The sequence below is a fragment of the Trichomycterus rosablanca genome, chromosome 21 (genome assembly GCF_030014385.1).
Source record: "Trichomycterus rosablanca isolate fTriRos1 chromosome 21, fTriRos1.hap1, whole genome shotgun sequence".
NCBI lineage: Eukaryota > Metazoa > Chordata > Actinopteri > Siluriformes > Trichomycteridae > Trichomycterus > Trichomycterus rosablanca.
The window spans coordinates 18,294,904-18,319,588 of record NC_086008.1 but is presented as its reverse complement, the minus strand read 5'-3'; the positions used below and the strand labels follow the sequence as shown (position 1 = coordinate 18,319,588).

At 42.1% G+C, this 24,685-nt stretch overlaps 1 protein-coding gene across 1 annotated transcript in view; it reads left to right on the top strand.

Moving 5' to 3' along the window:
• The first annotated feature begins 11,713 nt into the window (after positions 1–11,713).
• Positions 11,714–24,685, top strand: part of tmem8b (transmembrane protein 8B) — a 225,618-nt gene continuing 212,646 nt past the window's right edge. The window contains exon 1 of the mRNA XM_063018330.1: positions 11,714–11,798. Within this exon, the coding sequence (XP_062874400.1) occupies positions 11,714–11,798 (85 nt within the window). The remainder of the gene's footprint in view (positions 11,799–24,685) is intronic.

The following is a 24,685-nucleotide window of genomic DNA, read 5'->3' as shown; positions in this document are numbered from 1 at the left end:
AATGACAAGCAGTGCTCAATTTGGACATTTAGGGGTGTAGTCTCTTAGGGGTGTACTCACTTTTGTTGCCGGTGGTTTAGACATTAATGGCTGTATATTGAGTTATTTTGAGGGAAAAATAAATTTACACTGTTATATAAGCTGCACACAGACTACTTTTCATTGTGTCAGTGTCATTTTGTCAGTGTTGTCCCATGAAAAGATATAATAAAATATTTGCAGAAATGTGAGGGGTGTACTCACTTTTGTGATACACTGTATATATATATATACTGTATATATATATATACAGTGTATCACAAAAGTGAGTACACCCCTCACATTTCTGCAAATATTTCATTATATCTTTTCATGGGACAACACTATAGACATGAAACTTGGATATAACTTAGAGTAGTCAGTGTACAACTTGTATAGCAGTGTAGATTTACTGTCTTCTGAAAATAACTCAACACACAGCCATTAATGTCTAAATGGCTGGCAACATAAGTGAGTACACCCCACAGTGAACATGTCATAATTGTGCCCAAAGTGTCAATATTTTGTGTGACCACCATTATTATCCAGCACTGCCTTAACCCTCCTGGGCATGGAATTCACCAGAGCTGCACAGGTTGCTACTGGAATCCTCTTCCACTCCTCCATGATGACATCATGGAGCTGGTGGATGTTAGACACCTTGAACTCCTCCACCTTCCACTTGAGGATGCGCCACAGGTGCTCAATTGGGTTTAGTCCATCACCTTTACCTTCAGCTTCCTCAGCAAGGCAGTTGTCATCTTGGAGGTTGTGTTTGGGGTCGTTATCCTGTTTGAAAACTGCCATGAGGCCCAGTTTTCGAAGGGAGGGGATCATGCTCTGTTTCAGAATGTCACAGTACATGTTGGAATTCATGTTTCCCTCAATGAACTGCAGCTCCCCAGTGCCAGCAACACTCATGCAGCCCAAGACCATGATGCTACCACCACCATGCTTGACTGTAGGCAAGATACAGTTGTCTTGGTACTTCTCACCAGGGCGCCGCCACACATGCTGGACACCATCTGAGCCAAACAAGTTTATCTTGGTCTCGTCAGACCACAGGGCATTCCAGTAATCCATGTTCTTGGACTGCTTGTCTTCAGCAAACTGTTTGCGGGCTTTCTTGTGCGTCAGCTTCCTTCTGGGATGACGACCATGCAGACCGAGTTGATGCAGTGTGCGGCGTATGGTCTGAGCACTGACAGGCTGACCTCCCACGTCTTCAACCTCTGCAGCAATGCTGGCAGCACTCATGTGTCTATTTTTTAAAGCCAACCTCTGGATATGACGCCGAACACGTGGACTCAACTTCTTTGGTCGACCCTGGCGAAGCCTGTTCCGAGTGGAACCTGTCCTGGGAAACCGCTGTATGACCTTGGCCACCATGCTGTAGCTCAGTTTCAGGGTGTTAGCAATCTTCTTATAGCCCAGGCCATCTTTGTGGAGAGCAACAATTCTATTTCTTACATCCTCAGAGAGTTCTTTGCCATGAGGTGCCATGTTGAATATCCAGTGGCCAGTATGAGAGAATTGTACCCAAAACACCAAATTTAACAGCCCTGCTCCCCATTTACACCTGGGACCTTGACACATGACACCAGGGAGGGACAACGACACATTTGGGCACAATTTGGACATGTTCACTGTGGGGTGTACTCACTTATGTTGCCAGCTATTTAGACATTAATGGCTGTGTGTTGAGTTATTTTCAGAAGACAGTAAATCTACACTGCTATACAAGTTGTACACTGACTACTCTAAGTTATATCCAAGTTACATGTCTATAGTGTTGTCCCATGAAAAGATATAATGAAATATTTGCAGAAATGTGAGGGGTGTACTCACTTTTGTGATACACTGTATATATATATATACACACACACACATATATATATATATACACGTATATATATATATATATATATATATACACACGTATATATATATATATATATATGTATATATATATATATATATATATATATAGAATATAGAATATAGAACACAGACACAATGTCATTGCACAAACTACAACAAAATGAAGTGGCAAAAGATTAATATCTATTTTTTATATAATAATTATAACTTATATATTATACTATTATAATATACTATTAGGTCCATATAAATAAAAGAGCATACATAAATAAAAATAAGACTTGCTAGGTATGCATCATAAAATAATAATAATAATAACAAGAATTATTATAATAATAAAGATATGATCAAATAAATAAATAAGTGTATTAATAAGTGTACTAAGTGTGTTTAAGCGAGTCCAAGTGAGTATAAAATTGTGCACAAATGTATGAGGTTGACAAGTTCATGTAAAGAGCAGATGCAAAAAAAAGAAATATATATTTATAACTAAATAATAGACATTAAAATGTAACTTACCAAATATAGAGAAGATGGTGCAAAGTAAAACTTGAGTCAGTATCATCTTCAAGTAATAAGACGTGTGAAGACGAACGAAGATACACAAGTCTGCTACAGATCAGCAGACTACACACAACAAAACTGAAGTGTTTGACTTCTGTTTCTGGGTGGTCTGAGCCTTCCTACTTTGTGTGGCCTGGTTTTATCGAGGTGGCTGAAAGTCTTGCCACAACCTCACAAATATTCTGCATTTACCACGAGAGAGTCGTACAGGGTTTGTTTTGTAACCAACACTCGAATATGTTTCAACCGCTCTCGTTAAACAATCATCTTCAATCAACAATATTTCAACCAAAGTCTCACCTTCCATTGTCCATTGTTTTAACCTCATAAATACATGTATGGACTCTATTGAACTATTCAAGAATTCAGTTTATTTGTTGTGTACTTGAAGTCTTTTATTTTGGCCATTATTCATACTACTTTATCAGATTTTATAGGCATATTATTTAAAGTATGAAATGCAGCTGTTTATTACTTTAAGTAATATTTTCATAATCAATGCAGTATATAAATTATCATTGTGTTACATATTAATTTGTCACTTATGAGCAATGGAAGTAAAATGCATCAAGCACACAACATGAATAAAAAAATGTAATCCATGAATGAATCAAATGAAAATACAGAAAAATACAAAGAGATAACTTTAGGGTAGAAACCACTAAAGATAGCTTACAGGGGGGTAATGCGCACAAGTGCCACTTATTTACATACTTTTGGCCATATAGTGTAATTATACACTTTATAATTGAAGATTCTGCTAACACTTGTTTGTTTATTAGGATTTTAATATCATGTTTTACACTTTTGGTTACATTCCTGACAGAAATGGTAGTTACTCATCACACAAGATTCATCACTTGCATGTCTTTGGACTGTGGGAGGAAACCGGAGCACCCGGAGTAAACCCACGCAGACACGGGGAGAACATGCAAACCACACAGAAAGGACCTGGACTGCCCCCACCTGGGGATCGAACCCAGGACCTTCTTGCTGTGAGGCGACAGTGCTAACCCTTTAGCCACCGTGCCGCCCCACAAGGGTAAATAGCTCTTTTTTTTAAACTAAGCTGTCCAGTGGGTTGAATTCAGAGCACTGTGCAAGTTCCTTTTAATGTTTTAAGGGGCACAGTTATATTGCACCAATGCCGATGCCTGCTCTGATTGAGGAGAACGAAGCTAACCCACGCCCCCTCCGACACGTGGGCATGCCGTATGCATCTTATCACCTACACTGTGACGAGTGCAGTGCAGCTCAGCGTTGTGTACGAAGAGACACACCCTGAGAGCACTCTTTTCTCTTCTCTGTGCAGACGCCATCAAACAGCCAGCAGAGGTCGTAATTGCATTAGTTATGAGAGAGAGACCTTATCCGGCTTCATCCCACCCATATCTGAACAACAGGCCAATCGTTGTTCATGTGGCCGCTTAGATTCGATACGATGCATTCGAGATCCCAACTCTGGTTCCGGCGTGTGTTTTTACTGCTTATGGCCTTATATTACATGTCTTAATTTGTATTTTAACACTGCCTTATCATGGTAATGTAACCCTCGGGGGGGGGGGGGACTGCATTAAGGAGTTGTGGCAGTATTTTACACTGGGTGGACAAAAAGTACCAAATGTGTAACCGCTCCACCTAATAAATTCCAAGTGCATGACAAACCTGGCACTGATGTAAAAGAATAATAAAAAAAAACCTGTGATTCTTTCCAACAGCATATATTTACGATAAAGCACACTGAGAACAGATCATCTAGCATTTCTTAGTAAGTAATAATACAGCAAATAAGAAAAGCTGCCTTCCTGTGCATGAGGGTAAAAAAACCACAGATCATTAAATGGTGTGAACAAACAGTGTGATTTGAGAAGTGACAAGTGTCATTCTGCAAAGTGAACAACTACACCGATCAGCCGTAACGTTAAAATCACCTCATTGTTTCTACACTCACTAGTGTAGTTAGTGTGTGTTGTGCTGGTATGAGTGGATCAGACACAGCAGCACTGCTGGAGTTTTTAAATACAGTGTCCACTCACTGTCCACTCTATTAGACACTCCTACCCAGTTGGTCCACCTTGTAGATGTAAAGTCAGAGACGACCGCTCGTCTATCGCTGCTGTTTGAGTCGGTCATCTTCTAGATTTTCATCAGTGGTCACAGGACGCTGCACACGGGGCGCTGTTGGCTAGATATATTTTTGGTTGGTGGACTCTTGTCAGTCCAGCAGTGACAGTGAGGTGTTTAAAAACTCCACGAGCGTTGCTGTGTCTTATCCACTCATACCAGCACAACACACACTAACACACCACCACCATGTCAGTGTCACTGCAGTGCTGAGAATGATCCACCACCTAAATAATACCTGCTCTGTAGTGGTGCCTGGTCAGCTTTCTGATTCTATGAAATCTATTTTCGACTGAGGCATGTTGCCATATAAACACATCCAGTGTGAATTAAATGAAGAGAGTAATGTTTCAGAGAATATTTTTATATGATATATAGTTTTTTTTAATCAAGGGAATTTAAATAAGCAGCCATCAGTCGCAACTTCCCCCTTAGAGCTTCTGTGATCAATTCTGTGATGTGATGATTAATAGATACCATTCAGCGCAAGTTACATTATCATAGAGGGAAATCTGTCCTTTCCGAGTTCTCTATTATCCTGTTAAATATAATATGGCTTATGTGTTGGCAATCAGATGCCGTCATTGTATTTGTTTTGGTATTCACAATGGGAATAACACGCAACATCTGGATTGTATAAAAGTCGTGTTTCTGAAATAGTGCAGGGTTTCAACCGTCATATTTTCCGTCCTTTATTTACAGTGTGTCAGTGTGTGTGTGTGTGTGTGTGTGTGTATATATCTGTATGATTCAGTCATTTGCAGCACTTGTCCTTAATCCTTTACAGATTGTTCAGATTTTGTGTTACAAACAGCTTTAGGCCTAAATTAAAGCAAATTATTATTTTTTTAGACTAGACTTTTTTAATTTTTTTTTTAATTTAATTATCTATTTTTTCCCACTTTTTCCCCCCAACTTTTTTATCCCCATTCTAATCGTGTTCAATTACTCTGATTGTGTCCTCTATACTGATTCGACCCTTTGCCGCCGACCGAGGACGCCACTCAACTGACTTGCGCCCCCTCTGGCACGCAGTCAGTACAGCCTGCATTTTTCACCTGCACGAGCCGAGTTCATACACCGAGAGACACTGCGCACGGAGGGTCACACCCCCCTCAATGTTATTCCTCAGCCCCGTTCGGGCGGCGTCAGTCAACCAGCAGGCGCCGCAGTCGCACCAGTTATGAGGACCTACGCTCCGACTCTACCCCTAAGCCCCTGAACAACAGCCGAACGTTGTTCATACTGCCGCCCAACCCAGTCGGAAAGGTAGAGCTGAGTTTCGATATGATGCGATGCATCTAGAAACCCAACTCTGGTGAGCCAGCGTACTTTACCGCTGCGCCACCTGAGCGGCTGATGATGACTTATTTGAAGTTAACTACTTCATTTTACAGCTTTTAGGAACCTAAAAAAGAAGTCCAGTTGCCTTTAACTCAAGCACTCAAGACTAACATGACCTGGATGACTGAGAACCTAGACAGACAATTCATACTAACAATTAAATCTCATTATTACAATGTGGGGCGGCACGGTGGCTAAGTGAGTAGCACTGTCGCCTCACAGCAAGAAGGTCCTGGGTTTGATCCCCAGGTGGGGCAATCCGGGTCCTTTCTGTGTGGAGTTTGCATGTTCTCCTCATGTCTGCGTGGGTTTCCTCCGGGAGCTCCGGTTTCCTCCCACAGTCCAAAAACATGCAGTCAGGTTAACTGGAGACACTGAATTGCCCCACAGGTGAATAGGTGTGTGTGTGTGTGTGTCTGCCCTGCGATGGACTGTAGCCCCGTCCAGGGTGTTACTGTGTGCCTTGCGCCTATTGAAAAGCTGGGATAGGCTACAGCACCCCTCCCCCACGACTCTGATTGGATAAGCGGTTAAGAGAGTGACTGTCCTCTGTTGCTGGAGATCCTGATTGCATTTGAGGAGGGTATATTTGCCTGCTCACGCTGCCTCCAAAGTCTCTGCAGACCCCTTCCTTAACGCCCGTGCTTCGGTGGATTCGCACATGAGGTTTATCCACTTTCTGCACAGGTGCCTTGGTCTGCTAACCAGGGTCCTTGCACAGCGTTCGAAGACCCCGCCCACTTAGTTCGGTCATTTTTCCACCCAAACACCATAACATTGAAAACCACCTCCTTGTTTCTATACTCACTGTCCATTTTATCAGCTCCACTTACCATATAGAAGCACTTTAAAATTCTACAATTACTGACTGTAGTCCATCTGTTTCTCTGCATGCTTTGTTAGCCCCCTTTAATGCTGTTCTTCAATGGTCAGGACTCTCACAGGACCACCACAGAGCAGGTATTATTTGGATGGTGGATCATTCTCAGCACTGCAGTGACACTGACATGGTGGTGGTGTGTTAGTGTGTGTTGTGCTGGTATGAGTGGATCAGACACAGAAATGCTGCTGGAGCTTTTAAACACCTCACTGTCACTGCTGGACTGAGAATAACCCACCAACCAAAAATATCCAGCCAACAGCGCCCCATGGGCAGCGTCCAGTGACCACTGATGAAGGTGTAGAAGATGATCAACTCAAACAGCAGCAATAGATCGACCGAGCGATCGTCTCTGACTTTACATCTACAAGGTGGAGCAACTAGGTAGGAGTGTCTAACAGAATGGACAGTGAGTGGACACGGTATTTAAAAACTCCAACAGCGCTGCTGTGTCTGATCCACACATACCAGCACAACACACACTAATGTCACCTAAATAATACCTGCTCTGTGGTGGTCCTGTGAGGGTCCTGACCATTGAAGAACAGGGTGAAAGCAGGCTAAAAAAGTATGTAGAGAAACAGATGGACTACAGTCAGTAATTGTAGAACTACAAAGTGCTTCTATATGGTAAATGGAGCTGATTAAATGGACAATGAGTGTAGAAACAAGGAGGTGGTTTTAATGTTATGGCTGATCAAGTATAAGACAGTGATAACACAATACACTCTTATCTTGCATTAGCTTTGGCCTACTTTCTTTTTTGACTTTGTGTTAAACCTTTTAGCACGACTCTGCTCTATTAAAACCTCACAATTAAAATACGCACAGACGTCTTCCTGCACAGCAGCGTTAAAACCACAGATCATTCAATGGTGTGAAAAGTGAAGACGATGAAAGAGGGGATTTTTTTCTTAGAACCGGCACCGAAAGTAACTTACATTCTGCATTCTGAATATACAGAGTGATCGCACATTGCAGTACTAATTTCATTAGATTTCTGTCAAGCACTACAATACAGAGTTACATGCATAAATGCCACTTAAAACTTTACTGTGCAAAAAAGAAGCCTTATGTTAACCATGTCCAGACGCGGCGTCGACTTCTCTGAGCTCGGAGGCATCTAGGATGGACCAGCGCAGTGTATTGTGGTCAGATGAATCAGCATTCCAGGTCCTTTTTTGAAAAAAAAAAAAAAAAAAAAAAAAAAAAAAAGGGCGAAAAGGACCATCCAGACTGTTATCAGGAACAAGTCCAAATCCCAGGGTGTGTCATGGTAGGGGGTGTGTCAGTGCCCTTGGTAAAGGTCATTTACACTTCTGTGATGGCAGCATTAATGCAGAAAAGTACATCGAGATCTTAGAGCAACGTGCTGCCTTCAAGACGTCGTCTTTTCCAGGGACGTCCAGCATCTTTCAACAACACCATGCAAAACCACACGCTGCACACATTACAAAGGCATGGCTGTGGAAGAAGAGGGTACTACGGGTACTGGACTGGGCCGCCTGCAGTCCTGACCTGTCCCCAATAGACAACGACGACCCCGTACCGTTGCACAACTTAAGACGTGTTTGCACGAAGAACGAGACAAAATAAAAGCTGAAACACTAAATCTCCTCAATGCCAAAACATATTATAAGTGTGGTGAAAAGTGGTAAATGCTTTACTGTCCCAACTTTTTTTGGAATGTGTTGCAAGCCTGAAATGCTAAAATGTCTTTTTTGGGAAAAGTGTGATCGGACCAAAGACCAAAAGGACCATCCAGACTGTTATCAGGAACAAATCCAAATGCCAGGGTCTGTCATGGTATGGGGCGGGGTCAGCGCCCTTGGCAAAGGTCATTTACACTTCTGTGATGCAGCATTAATGCAGAAAAGTCAATACATATCTCAGGTTAGTATTATGTTCACGGAAATGAAGACATTTATGTGAATGTCTAAGAGCCACTGATGGACTGGACCCGATGAGACTTGATAAAAGCAGCACCGCATTTCTTATATATGGATTATTAAGTAGCTGTTACAAGCTGTTCCCTAGCCAATTAGGAAAAGAGGAAATTGCTTTTTAATTCGTGCTATTCCATTACCTTTAGATTTACAGCTAGGCTACTGGGCATTATACACCCATCACTGGCCCTGCATGTCCACAACGAGCAAGTTGGTAATGATATATGTAGAAAATGTACAGATCTATTATAAGCCATAACATTAAAACCACCTTCTTGTTTTTACACACACTGTCTATTTTACCGGCTTCACTTACCATACAGAAGCACTTTGTAGTTCTACAATTACTGACTGTAGTCCATCTGTTTCTCTGCATGCTTTGTTACCCTCCTTTCACCCTGTTCTTCAATGGTCAGGACTCTCACAGGACCACCACAGAGCAGGTATTATTTAGGTGGTGGATCATTCTCAGCACTGCAGTGACTGACATGGTGGTGGTGTGTTAGTGTGTGTTGTGCTGGTATGAGTGGATCAGACACAGCAGCGCTGCTGGAGTTTTTAAACACCTCACTGTCACTGCTGGACTGACGATAGTCCACCAACCAAAAATATATCCAGCCAACAGCGCCCCGTGGGCAGCGTCCTGTGACCACGGATGAAGGTCTACAAGATGACTGACTCAAACAGCAGCAATAGATGAGCGGTCGTCTCTGACTTTACATCTACAAGGTGGACCAACTAGGTAGGAGGGTCTAATAGAGTGGACAGTGAGTGGACACAGTATTTAAAAACTCCAGCAGCGCTGCTGTGTCTGATCCACACATACCAGCACAACACACACTGCAGTGCTGAAAATGATCCACCACCTAAATAATACCTGCTCTGTGGTGGTCCTGTGCGGGTCCTGACCATTGAAGAACAGGGTGAAAGCAGTCTAAAAAAGTATGTAGAGAAACAGATGGACTACAGTCAGTAATTGTAGAACTACAAAGTGCTTCTATATGGTAAGTGGAGATGATAAAATGGACAGTGTGTGTAGAAACAAGGAGGGGGTCATAATGTTGTCTAATGTGATTCTCTTATTTTCCTCTAGAGGGTACCATTTATCCTTTTTTAGCCCCAAAAACCTACTTATGTTTGTTTAAACGTATTAAACAATCATATTGTGGTTAAGATACTGGACTAGTAATTGAAAGGTCGCTGGTTCAAGTCCCACCACTGCCAGGTTGCCACTGTTGGGCCCCTGAGCAAGGCTCTTAACCCTCAATAGCTTAGACAATATACTGTCATTAAATGCTTTGCTAAATGACAAAAATGTAAATGTAAATATTTTAAGTCACTAATTACTAAGCTGCACATTCTGTCCGGTGAGATAAACATTTTAAAAGTAATTAAAAAAATTGTTATTGTTGTTTATTTTACATTTAAAACAAAATGTACACAGTAAACTGAACCCTGACTGGAGGTTTAGGGCTGTTAAAAAACCAGGGGCTGCTCGTTCCCTAGGGCGATCGGGCGACGCACCACCAAAGGGCAAAAGGGAAGAAATCTTTCTATCATAGCTGTGACTGTTCTGGACAGTCTGTCTTGCCTCTGAATATCGTAGTCCAATCAGCATCAAGTTGTGTTCCGTACAGTACCGCCCCTTTTGGGGCGAGTTCAGTCTGACTAAAAATCGCCCCGGATTGCTCTCATAGACTCTCATGTTAAGGCTCTTTTTTTTTCTCGAACTGCAGGCGCTGCAATACATTCTGAATGGGTTCCGGGAGGGCTCGCACTTACGCGCCTGCGTCACACATAACCTGGTGTTGCGATCTCGTCACCATGGCGACCGTTACCTCAGTTCGGAGCAACTACATCGTGTCATTAAGGGAAATGCCATTAAGTCATTCAGAACGCTGCTGCTAGAGTTTTAACTAAGACGAAGAGAACCCAGCACATCACTCCAGTTCTAAAATCTCTACACTTAGTTACAGAATAGAATTTAAAGTGCTGCTACTGGTCTATAAATCAATGAATGGGTTCGGCCCAGAATACATCTCAGAAATGTTTAGAGAATATAAACCCAGTAGATCTCTTAGATCCATGGACTCAGGTCAGCTAGTTGAGCCCAGAGTCCAAACTAAACATGGTGAAGCAGCATTTAGCTGTTGGGCTGCATATAACTGGAACAGACTGCCAGGAGATATTAGATGTTCCGCAAATGTAGAAATGTTTTTTCTTTTTTCTTGTGCCTATGATTGAGCTCAAAATGTTTGCTATTACCTTCATTTTACCATATTTCTTTTAGTTTTTCATGCTCTTAATAATTCTTTTTATAGAGTAGTGTACATTCTAAATTGTAGGGTATATTTTACAATATTTTCTTTTAATTTTTCATGTTCTTAATTTTTTATCTCTCTTGTTTGAATTTCATGCTCTCTTAATTGTAACTAAATGTTTGCAAGAAGTCTTTCTGAGGTTCTAGATCTCAGGAATGTTTTAATGCTTTTAATTAATTTTTTTCTTTATGTAAAGAAGTTAATTATTTAAGCTTTAATTTACCCATTAAACGGGTCACCTTGGATATCATCGCAACAATTGCCCCCCTCTCAGAGATTTGGCAGGAGCCGCCACTGTTAAAAACTATAAACTTACTACACAAACAAACCTAAACAACATTGTGGAGACTCGCTTTTGATCGACGCGTCATTATCCAATGAACGACGTGGAAACCTGTTCACTGTTCAATCCGCGCGTTTGGTGGGCGGGGCTTGAGTGGAATCGTGCCGAGCCCCGAACCGAAGCTGACGTCATAAGTGAGTGAGTGAGGGAGCGAGTGAGAGAGGGAGTGAGGGAGGGAGCGAGCCGGGTGGCCGGTGTGTATGTGGAGGAGAAATGTGGCCGGGCGCGCCGATATAAAGTGGAGGAGGCCAGCGTGCTCGCAAGCTTAATCTCCAGACTGGTCCTGATCGCGATGCGGCGGCTCGGAGATGTGAGGTCGAGATCAGGCCGCCTGCAGCTCCTGGTGCTCGTTTTAGCGCATCTTTGCTCTATTACAGGTGAGTGAATGAGAGGGTTCCGAAGTGATGCGCTGTTATGATGATGATGATGATGATGCGGTGGAGGAGCTGTCCTTTGTGCTGGTGCTGAAACCCTGGATTAAACCTATAGCTCAGTGCTGCTAGCTGGTTGTGCTTTGTGGCATTCCGTGTGTCATACTATATAGCTGGATGGAAATGCTCTTAAACCAGAATCCTTCAGCTCTGGTTGTACTTTTTACTTTTGTTTACATACAGCAAGCCTGGCAAATGAGAGAGTGGTGTGTTTTTATGGTGCAGATTATTATAGTCTAAATATACTGATGGATCAATTTACAATGAGATATTTATTTGTGTTGGGATGAATGCATACCTACAATTTTAAATAAATTCAACACTTGATTTAGGTTTACTTTATAGTCACAGTAACAAATTACTTTGGTAGTTATCGCTGTGTTTTTTGGATAGTCCTAGTAAAGATTGAAACTTGTATCATTAAGTTTTATCATTAACTACACTGTGCATTTAATATTTATTTAAATAAGTAAAAATGTCAAGTTTGTACGAGTGCACTGCTGTATTTTTAATCATTATTACTGTCAATTAGATTGAATATCTGCAGAGCGCAAAGAAACAACTGTTGAATTGATGTGATTAACTAGAATGAGTAATAAACTACTAAGAAAACAGCCTTTGGAAAACACAGAGCTGAACTGACTTGTTTGCATTTCCTCCACTACAGATGTTCGAAGTCGTGAATAAACAAAAATATGACTTTTTTTTTGACATGTGATGATTAGGAAAAGACCTTATCTATGTCTGTGTATGCTGTTCAAACTTGGGTATTATATTTGAATACATTGTGTTAGGCAGGACAGCAAAGGGAAGTAATAGATCATGAATTTAGGTCCCGGTTGTGATAAGGATCAACATTTTCGGAGAGATTTTGCACTGTTTATTGAACAGCTTCATCTACAGATGCTTTGCTTTTTTGCTAGATGGTTAGCATTCTATAAAACTTTATTTGCAGGGAACACACAATCTCAAGCTACTTCATTTAAAATATAGGCTTAACACTCAGTGTAAACTGTTTAACAGCTTATGTTGTGGTTTTTATTATGTCACTATATATAAAAGATAAAGATATGTCAGTCATAACAGGCGCATATATAAGTCTGGAAAAACATAATAACCACCTGACCTCCTAAAAATGCTAAAGGCAATACCATTGTCTAGTATGAACCTATAAGGAGTCTACTGTAGCTCAAATTGTAAATGATTGTAATACTGGTGATACTGGTGATGAGGGAAATGTGTTGCAACACAATGCATCAAACCTTTCTATGTACTGGGTTGCATAGTCGCAGACCACTGAAAGTGCCCATGCTTCCCCTTGTCCGATTTCCAAAGCACCTACAATAGGCACACGAGCTCTGGAACTGGACACTAAATCAATGAAAGAAGGTTGCATGGTCTATTGAATCTTGTTTTCTTTTAGATCTTGTGGCTGGCTAGGCATATGTGCGTTCTTTACTTAGGGGAGGGATGGCATCACTGAACAAGATACAGTACCAGTACCTTTTGTTAAACCAGTACCTGTTTAACACAAGTGGCGGGTGACCATGAAGTTTTACTTCATCAGTGTAAATCAAAATATAATAAATATTGGTAATAAAAAGGGGAATCATTGATGCCCGATGGTGTCTATTTTAAATGATGGATGGGATCAATTAGGTGAGAAGGCTCAGAGCAACAGATTCTCAACAGGCTCTTTGTGTATATTTATTTAGGCGCAGCTATTATAATTACCTACAAAATAGATAAAACTAATAGTGGATGAATTCATAAAACCAATTATTTATTAAACCAAGCATGTTACCATACTAGCTACTGAAGTCTGTTTGTATTAGAGCAATTTATAAGCCTTAAGACCGATAAACAGTGCAAAATCTGATAGGTGACGGTGAGGCGACATAGAAAGCAACGACACAGCTCTTGTGTTTACACAACATTGATTGTGGTATTGATGGGTACCAGGCGCACAGTGATCCACAGAGGGACGTATAACCCAGCTCGAGTGATAAGCAGTGTGGTCAGTGTGGAAAATGAGTCACAGCAGACATGAGACAGATTAATAAAATACAGGTTGCCACCACGGAACATGTGTACTTATGATGATTAGGAAAAGACCTTATCTATGTATATGTCTACGCTGTTTAAACTTGGATATTATATTTAAATACATTGTGTTTGGCAGGACAGCTAAGGGAAGTGATAAACCCCAAATTTAGGTCCCAATTATGATAAGGATCAACATTTTCTAAGAGATCACACTGTTTTATTAAACAGATGCTCAGGTGGCGCAGCGGTAAAATACTATAGTCCACCAGTGCTGTGATGGCTGTACAGTTCACACTACACAACTGGATCTCTTGTAATCGGGAGTCTTTTAAGTCGTTGTGGATTTCACACTACACGACTGATCGGTGATAGGGGGTCACACACTACATGATCTACCATCACGAGTCTGTCTGGTCTCCCAAACTACATCGTCACAAAAACACACAGGAGAAGTGACGAGGGGTTCAATGATACCACGTCCAAAAATACATTCCAGCAATAAGCGAGAGATCAAAGTTGTTTGTGCGCTGATGTGCAGCGAAAAAGCAAAGAGGAAAAATAAATGAATCCGAGTGGATTGGGCTAGGTGGCCAGCAGGGATTGTCTGATCTGTAGAGAGTTGGAGGTAAATAAATATTTTTTGCAATGCAGCGTTGGTATTATGGTTTGGCGTGGACGATATGTCAATCATGACAGACGCATACAGTATATAAGTCTGGGCAAACATAATAACCACCTACCCTACTAAAAATGCAAAAGGCAATACCATTGTCTAGTATGAACCTATAAGGAGTCTACTGTAGCTCAAATTGTAAATAATACTGTAGTAATAATAGTAATTGGTATTATGGTTTGGCATGGACATTAAGATCACAAAACACTGTAAAGCTTGTGTGTGTGCGCATGTATTCTGATAGAAACTATACTATGCCCGTCCCACGTTTTTACACTCCTCCCCCACGGTTTACCCTCACCCCGTATCATTGGCTGTAGCTCGACATAGCACTCGCTGCCACTTGCAACCTGGTCGCAATGCCTTTCACACTACAGGAGTCGGATCGAGTTCACACACAGTGATCAAGAGCCAAGTTTCGATCCCCAAACGAGTGCAGAGTTGTCTCCGAGCTGCCACATCTGGTGGCGACCAGTCGGTGAGCAACAATCAGGGCAAAAATCGTGTAGTGTGAACTAGGCATAAGGGGCAGGACAATGGCTGAACAGGGTTTCCATAATAACTGCTGTAATTACCGCCTCTGATGGTTGATCGATGGCACAGACACAATGAGACAGGGGATAATATAGATGACTGCATGATTCTCAGTGCGCGATACGGATCCCCATAGAAAGCCGCCTCATGCAGATAAGATGTGGTCGATACTGCACACGTCAGAAGGGGCGTGCGACAGTTGTGACCCTCCTCGGTCAGGAGTGGAGGTCTGCAGCAGTAGAGGTGGACTACGATGGGGTGATTGGATACGACTAGAATGGAAGATGCATAAACACTTATCCAATTAGGGTCGAGGGGGGGGTGCCTATCCCAGCTTTTCAATGGGTGCAAGGCACACAGTAACACCCTGGACGGGGCACCAGTCCATCGCAGGGCAGATACACACACACACACATACACCCATTCACCTATAGGGCAATTCAGTGTCTCCTATTAACGTGACTGCATGTCTTTGGACTGTGGGAGGAAACCGGAGCTCCCGGAGGAAACCCACACAGACACGGGGAGAACATGCAAACTCGGCACAGAAAGGACCCGGACCGCCCCGCCTGGGGATCGAACCTGTGACCAGGACCTTCTTGCTGTGAGGCGACAGTGCTAGCCACCGAGCCGCCCGATGCATAAACAAAATACAAAAAATGCTTCAGGAAGAATCATGGTCATCTCAGTTTTTATTATTTGAGGTAGATTAGAGGTAGAAATCTGGCATATGGGTTTTGTAAGAGCATTATAATATTGCTGCAAGTGTTTGAGACTAAATGATTCAAACAGCTACTTAATTTCCCAAAAAGTTTAGGAATATTGTGGGTTTACTGAATACAAACACACCCCGAGGCACGAATAGATTAAATCAAAATAAACAGCCAAAGTAAATCTACTGAAATAAGAAATATTAATTCTATTTCTTGAAAATAAGGATTCCCTGGAACAATGTTTCAAAGTGATGATTACAGAATAGCTTTGTATTATGGTTACCCAGAGATGAAGTGCATCAGAGTCGCACGTAATTTGCACACACAGTGACTTCAGACTCGACTCAGACTCGTTTCAAATGACTCGGACTCGAGTTATGACTCTCAAAAATGACTCGTACACAACAATAGTCCCTAGCGTCAGCATGTGTTAACATTAGTTATGTGTGACAATTATATATATATATATATATATATATATATATATATATATATATATACACACACACAGTGCACTATGTAGTACACATTAATGTGTTTGTGACGCGAACAGTTAGCTTAGTAGCTCAGTTAGCAGCTCCTAAAAGTTCTGTTATCACCCATATCCTTTGGTGTGTACAAGAGTTTTTTTTTAAGCTTTATTTTTTTTTTTTTTGGGCTTGGGGGGTCGGGGTCGAGGTCCGGGTCCAGGGGCACCTCCCTGAAATGAGTTTTTGCAATTTGGGATGTCTGGAAACACAACAAATTTCTTGAAAAGAGCCATCACCAGGATTCAAGCAAAGCATTTTTTCCTTGTAAAAATATGCTTCTAAGAAGTCAGAGCCATGACTGGGAGAAATGAACCATGAGGAGGTGGCGTGCATTAAACTGTAGAGCACTTACAACTTCTGTGTTAACGCTGGAGCTTCAGGGTAAACGCTTATACGTCTTTTTTACTTAAGACAGAGAAGTAGAAACATGCTGGTAATATCGCCTTTATTAGACCAGGTTCTGTCCTGTTGAATGTATAATCCTAACACGAGTCTGAAAAGAGGTCAGTTCTTGGCATGTTAGCTGTTATTATGAGAACTGGTGCTTCATAGAAAAGCCTTTAAGAAATACGGGCGCATCATTACTATTAATTCATGCATATATTTTTTGGAGTGCCTCTAGCAAAAACACTACCATGTAATCCTAGGTAATTCTTTCTTTTTTTAAGACAGTATTATTAGAGCACAGGATGTGTCAAACATCTTTTATATTTTATAATATTGTAGAACATCAGATCAGTGATCTGTAAGTAATTGTAAGTGTCATGAATATTAAATTACTGACTTATCACAATACCACAGCATACTCACTATTCATCTTATGCATTATCCTTGAGCATATAACCAAATTCCTGTATGGCAAAAGCCATCCCTGTAATTGTTTGTTTGTTTTTTGTTTATTAGGATTTTAACGTCATGTTTTACACTTTACAGGAGCGGTAGTTACTCATTACACAAGGTTCATCAGTTCACAAGTTTATATCGAACAAGGTCATGGACAATTTAGTATCTCCAGTTCACCTCACTTGCACGTCTTTGGGACTGTGGGAGGAAACCCACACGGACGTGCAAACTCCACACAGAAAGGACCCGGACCGCCCCACCTGGGGATCGAACCCAGGACCTCTGTGCTGTGAGGCGACAGTGCTGCCCACTTAGCCACCGTGCCGCCCTCCCTGTAATAAAAAGCTTTCAACTGTCAGAAGGAGCGCTGTATAAATCTCATTCCTCTAAGCCATGCCTTCCAATCACACAAACTTCTAAACTTCTAAATTATAAAACAGCTTAATATTACAAATGTGAACAGTTGTACTTATTATTACTATAATAATGTTAAATTGTTAAATGTATACAGTGTATCACAAAAGTGAGTACACCCCTCACATTTCTGCAAATATTTTATTATATCTTTTCATGGGATAACACTATAGACATGAAACTTGGATATAACTTAGAGTAGTCAGTGTACAGCTTGTATAGCAGTGTAGATTTACTGTCTTCTGAAAATAACTCAACACACAGCCATTAATGTCTAAATAGCTGGCAACATAAGTGAGTACACCCCACAGTGAACATGTCCAAATTGTGCCCAAAGTGTCAATATTTTGTGTGACCACCATTATTATCCAGCACTGCCTTAACCCTCCTGGGCATGGAATTCACCAGAGCTGCACAGGTTGCTACTGGAATCCTCTTCCACTCCTCCATGATGACATCACGGAGCTGGTGGATGTTAGACACCTTGAACTCCTCCACCTTCCTCTTGAGGATGCGCCACAGGTGCTCAATTGGGTTTAGTCCATCACCTTTACCTTCAGCTTCCTCAGCAAGGCAGTTGTCATCTTGGAGGTTGTGTTTGGGGTCGTTATCCTGTTGGAAAACTGCCATGAGGCCCAGTTTTCGAAGGGAGGGGATCATGCTCTGTTTCAGAATGTCACAGTACATGTTGGAATTCATGTTTCCCTCAATGAACTGCAGCTCCCCAGTGCCAGCAACACTCATGCAGCCCAAGACCATGATGCTACCACCACCATGCTTGACTGTAGGCAAGATACAGTTGTCTTGGTACTTCTCACCAGGGCGCCGCCACACATGCTGGACACCATCTGAGCCAAACAAGTTTATCTTGGTCTCGTCAGACTACAGGGCATTCCAGTAATCCATGTTCTTGGACTGCTTGTCTTCAGCAAACTGTTTGCGGGCTTTCTTGTGCGTCAGCTTCCTTCTGGGATGACGACCATGCAGACCGAGTTGATGCAGTGTGCGGCGTATGGTCTGAGCACTGACAGGCTGACCTCCCACGTCTTCAACCTCTGCAGCAATGCTGGCAGCACTCATGTGTCTATTTTTTAAAGCCAACCTCTGGATATGACGCCGAACACGTGGACTCAACTTCTTTGGTCGACCCTGGCGAAGCCTGTTCCGAGTGGAACCTGTCCTGGAAAACCGCTGTATGACCTTGGCCACCATGCTGTAGCTCAGTTTCAGGGTGTTAGCAATCTTCTTATAGCCCAGGCCATCTTTGTGGAGAGCAACAATTCTATTTCTCACATCCTGAGAGAGTTCTTTGCCATGAGGTGCCATGTTGAATATCCAGTGGCCAGTATGACAGAATTGTACCCAAAACACCAAATTTAACAGCCCTGCTCCCCATTTACACCTGGGACCTTGACACATGACACCAGGGAGGGACAACGACACATTTGGGCACAATTTGGACATGTTCACTGTGGGGTGTACTCACTTATGTTGCCAGCTATTTAGACATTAATGGCTGTGTGTTGAGTTATTTTCAGAAGACAGTAAATCTGCACTGCTATACAAGCTGTACACTGACTACTCTAAGTTATATCCAAGTTTCATGTCTATAGTGTTGTCCCATGAAAAGATATAATGAAATATTTGCAGAAATGTGAGGGGTGTACTCACTTTTGTGATACACTGTAAGTACACGACCATGCACTTGTTGGAAATCCCATTCCTAAACAGTGCATTCATTACGCTTCCTCTCTACTGATGTTGATCTCCACCCTGGTTGAGGAGAGCCGTGACTAACACACGCTCCCTTTGACACGTGTGCAGTAGCCGACTGCATCTTTTCACCTGCGCGAGGCGAGTTCATATGCGGATCAGCTTTGTGTATGGAGAGACACCCCCTGATTCTCATTATCCTCGACTCTGTGCAAGTGCCATCAGCCAGCAGAGGTCGTAATTTCATTATTATTTCATCAGTTATGAGGTCTCTTCTGACACCCTGCCCTTAAACAGCAGCCAATCGTTGTTCATGCAGGCGCCCAGTCATGTGGCAGAGCTGAGTTTCAAACCGGTGAGTTCTAGCACGTTTTACTGCTGCACCACCTGAGCGCCCTATGAGGCAGGTTCTAATGGAGATCCGTATCACGCACAGAGAGTCACACGGTGATGGAGTTATAAAAAATCTCCTCCAGTAGTCACACCCTCAGATGAGCCAATCATTGTCCATGCAGGTGGCTAGCCTGCCACTAGCAGAGCTCAGATTCAAACTCACGAGTTCGGGATGTCAGCTCTGGTGGGCTAGCTCGTTTTACCTCTGTGCCACCCAGAGCCTTAAACTGATGTTCAAATTCATTCAAGAACGTTCAACAGGGTTAAAGGCCACTAGAGAGCCTTCCACAAACTGTTGTCACAAAGTTGGACGTATGTATATTAAATAATTAATTTTCATACACGTATTAGCAATACGTTGAGCTAAAACACCTGATCGACAATCAAGATGAGTGTCAACATACTGTTGGCCATACAGTGTACCATGCTTATTTCGAATACTGTAAACAGTGAAAGTCAATGCTAGCCATCCTTCAATATGGGACTAATGGGAGTAATTATTTAATAAATTGGAAGATGTTTATAATATAAATGCATAATCTCCAGGTTATGCATCTGATAACATGGATGCATAATACAGCATTGTTGTGGAGAACTATACAGGTGCTATGTGGAACTTGTGCATGTGAAGTGAGGCAGGTGAATTCATCAAGCCTATCCTAGCACCACTTTTAACTAAAATAGAGCCTTAGTGGTTCCCTAAAAATAAAGTTAAATTACTGAGTAAATAACTGGTGACATAAATTCATGGAGATAAAGTGGAACAAATTTCACTGGGGAGCTGAGCAAGAATAGACAAATTATGCACATGAAAAATGTATTATTGTCAGTGTGGAGAAGAATGCTTGTTGGAAAGGTCTGTCCATAAAACCAGTTCATTGAAAGCTATCAAAAGAATTCCAGTGGTCAATTAAGCAAAACCAGTGATCAGGCAGTATTTGATTATGGTTAGACTGAATAAATAACACGTGCATTCATCATCAGACAACATTAAAACCACCTCCTTGTTTCTACACTCACTGTCCATTTTATCAGCTCCACTTACCATGTAGAAGCACTTTGTAGTTCTACAATTACTGACTGTAGTCTATCTGTTTCTCTGCATGCTTTGTTAGCCTGCTTTCATGCTGTTCTGCAATGGTCAGGACCCCCACAGGACCACTACAGAGCAGATATTATTTAGGTGGTAGAGCTGCAGTTTTAGGGATGCTCTGACCCAGTCGTCTAGCCATCACAATTTGGCCCGTGTCAAACTCGTTCAAATCCTCACGCTCGCCCATTTTTCCTGCTTCTAACATCAACTTTGAGGATAAAATGTTCATTTGCTGCCTAATATATCCCACCTACTAACAGGTGCCGTGATGAAGAGATAATCAGTGTTATTCACTACACCTGTCAGTGGTCATAATGTTATGCCGGTCGGTGGAAATATATACAGTTTACAAAAACAATGAGCTTCTTCTTATTAATATTAATACATTGTTGTTTACATTATTTTAACCCTTGTGTGTATACTGTATTTGTTTGCGCAACCCCTTCCCCACTGAGGTTATTTAAAGTACAGCTTTCCATCATGCTTGATATGTTAACATCAGCGTTTACGTTAGCTAATTTGAGACGCATATTACCCACAAACATCTGCAATGCCAGCAGCCACTGAGACTTAGGTAGAAGATGGCATTAAACAGGCAAAAAGGATTACAGAGCAGAAGGCCTTCCTGTGAGCAATATTTTGCCAAGCATTACTGTTCTTTACTTGCCCAGAACCAGTTAAAACAATCAAGATGAATGGCGCCATGCCAGTCCCACAGGGGAACGTTGGGCATCACTGCTTTGCACAAACTTAATCAGCATACCATCTGACAAATGCACGTCCCAGCATACTGATTGATGCCATGCCAGAACAAAACTCAATATGCGTCGCACAAAGTTGCTAATCTTGTCTTCAGCGGGAACTAATGGAAGTCTGGCTCTGGATGCTCATCGAGCTTGTGGTAACCCAGACAGTGAGAGGCATCCAGCTAAAGTAGCATCGCTTCTCACATGTCTGAGCCAAGAATGTGACAATGGAGGTGAATAAACAGGTGATGGATACAAGCCCTGAAGCGTTTGATAAAAATCAATACCAGGATTTGCAATACCGTAAGTCTGTAGTATTATAAATGCTGACCACATTAGTATACAGTGGTGTAAAAAAGGTAAAAGCCCATCTGTTTTTGCAGATTTGTCTCATAAATACTTTTTTATGTGCAAAACCACATAGTAATCTTAGCTATGTCTTGAGTCAAGCCAACTGGACTTATTTTCAGTTCCTAGACGTTTCACCTCTCATCTAAAAGTTGATCTGCAGTCCCTGATATTTAACCTCTAGTGGGGTTGTCACCTTGGAGTTGGTCCTGAGAGTCCATGACCCACCCTGCCATCACGTGAGTCGCTGGGGCACCTTGTATCTACACTCAGTCAATTTTATCAGCTCCACTTACCATATATATATATATGCTTTGTTAGCCCCCTTTAATGCCGTTCTTCAATGGTCAGGACCATCACAGGACCACAACAGAGCAGCTATTATTTATTACTGCAGTGACACTGACATGGTGGTGGTGTGTTAGTGTGTGTTGTGCTGGTATGAGTGGATCAGACACAGCAGCGCTGATGGAGTTTTTAAACACCTCACTGTCACAGCTGGACTGAGAATAGTCCACCAACCAAAAATATCCAGCCAACAGCGCCCCCTGGGCAGCGTCCTGTGACCACTGATGAAGGTCTACAAGATGACCGACTCAAACAGCAGCAATAGATGAGCGATCGTCTCCGACTTTACATCTACAAGGTGGACCAACTAGGTAGGAGTGTCTGATAGAGTGGACAGTGAGTGGACACGGTATTTAAAAACTCCAGCAGCGCTGCTGTATCTGATCCACTCGTACCAGCACAACAGACACTAACACACCACCACCATGTCAGTGTCACTGCAGTGCTGAGAATGATCCACTACCTAAATAATACCTGCTCTGTGGTGGTCCTGACCATTGAAGAACAGCATGGGGGCTAACAAAGCATGCAGAGAAACAGATAAACTAGTCAGTAATTGTAGAACTACAAAGTGCTTCTATATGGTAAGTGGAGCTGATAAAATGGACAGTGTGTGCAGAAACAAGGAGGTGGTTTTAATGCATCTGTTGATCTGAACACTCATGATTTAGGCTAAATGTGGTTAAATCAGTTTAGAATTTCATTCCATTTCTTACAACAACTGACTGATAAAAAGCATCACACACTCTTGTATCAGGGCTTCTTGTCCTGCTTTATCTTTATTTCACCACTGAGTGAAAATCACAGAGTGTGATGCAGTTTTTCCCAAATAAAAAGGATCATCAGTGGCCCCCCCTAATGTGAGATAAATGTTTATAAGTATAGAACAGACTGCATGGCAATCTGTCGGGTCATGTGACTTGCATTAAGACATAATGCAGAATGGTCCCTCCCACTGGATTTTAATGTACTTGCTACCTACTGTGGATCCTAAATATAAAGGATATAAAACATAATGGAAATCAGGGAAACACTTTGGATTAGAGGGTAGTGTCGGGGGCAGATTGCCAACCTCACCGTCAGTGATTCAATGAAAGCATCAATGATTCCTCAAGAACCTCTCTGGGTATGAATGAAAGTTTAAGATGCTACTTTCGGCTAGAGCAAGCAAAATAATTAATAAATAAATTAAATAAATAAATAAATAAAACAGGATTGCAATTTCATTATTTTTTTTAACGCATTTTCTCCCCATTTTCCTCCCGATTTCGCCCTCTCAATTTTGCCTTCTGCTGCCGAGGGATACCCGATCGCGTCCGAGGAGAGCACGCCTCTTCCGACACGTGAACACGCCCTCCTCTTATCGCCCCTGCACTCTGCACAGGCGTCTCTTCCCCCAATCAGGGTCCTTACACAGCGTCTGAAGAGCCACCCTCCCACCCACACACAGTCCGGCCCTCACCCTGCAGATCCGGTGGCCGATAAGTATCCGCTGCAGGCACTGCCAATCATGCCTGCCAGATGGCGCCACCTGGGCGCTGTAGGTCTGTGGAAGTTTGTTCCCATTTATTAAAAAAAACAAAAAAAAAAACAACAACACATTTGTCCCAGGTGGCGCAGCGCAGCAGGATATTCCGCTAGCACACCAGCGCCGAGATTCTGAACTCCTCGGTTCAAAACTCGGCATCGTCACCGGCTGGCTGGGTGCCGTCTAGCGAGCATAATCGGCATTGCCTGCAGCAGGCACTAATTGGCCGCCGTGTCGGCAAGGGCGGGATGGCCGGACTATGTGGGTGGGGTCTGCAAAATGCTGTGCAAGGACCCTGATTAGCAGATAGAGGCGCCTGTGCAGAATGCATGTATTATAATTAGGGCTGTCAAACGATGAAAATTTTTAATCGCGATTAATCTCAGAATTTCATATAGTTAATCGCGATTAATCGCATTAAATAAAATCTGTGTAAATGTTATAGAAAACAAGGTTTTTTAAGTGAAATGTGAAAAGTGGACGTTTCTACACGAAGTGAGTGTGTTTTGACCCTTTTGGGGCTTCCATAGTTCATGGACTAGCGTGCTTGACTCCGGTATTCAGTGCCGTAACAGATTAAGTTAATAAAGTGTTTTGCTCCCGACAACTTGTGAATATACCGTGTATTTATTTCTTTATTATGCAAGTGCATCCCTACGACGCTCAGTTATATTATTTTAACAAACCGCAAATGAACAACGGTGGCAAGTCCGACATTAAAACGTTGGTTCTACCAGTCAAGTCTCAACATGAACTAGAATTTGCGTTAACGCCACAATTTTTTTTAATCGCGTTAAATTGAGATTGCGTTAATGCGTTATTATCGCGTTAACTTCGACAGCCCTAATTATAATAATAATCATTATAATGTTATTATTAGAATGTTACAATTAGAATGTGATGAGCCTGAC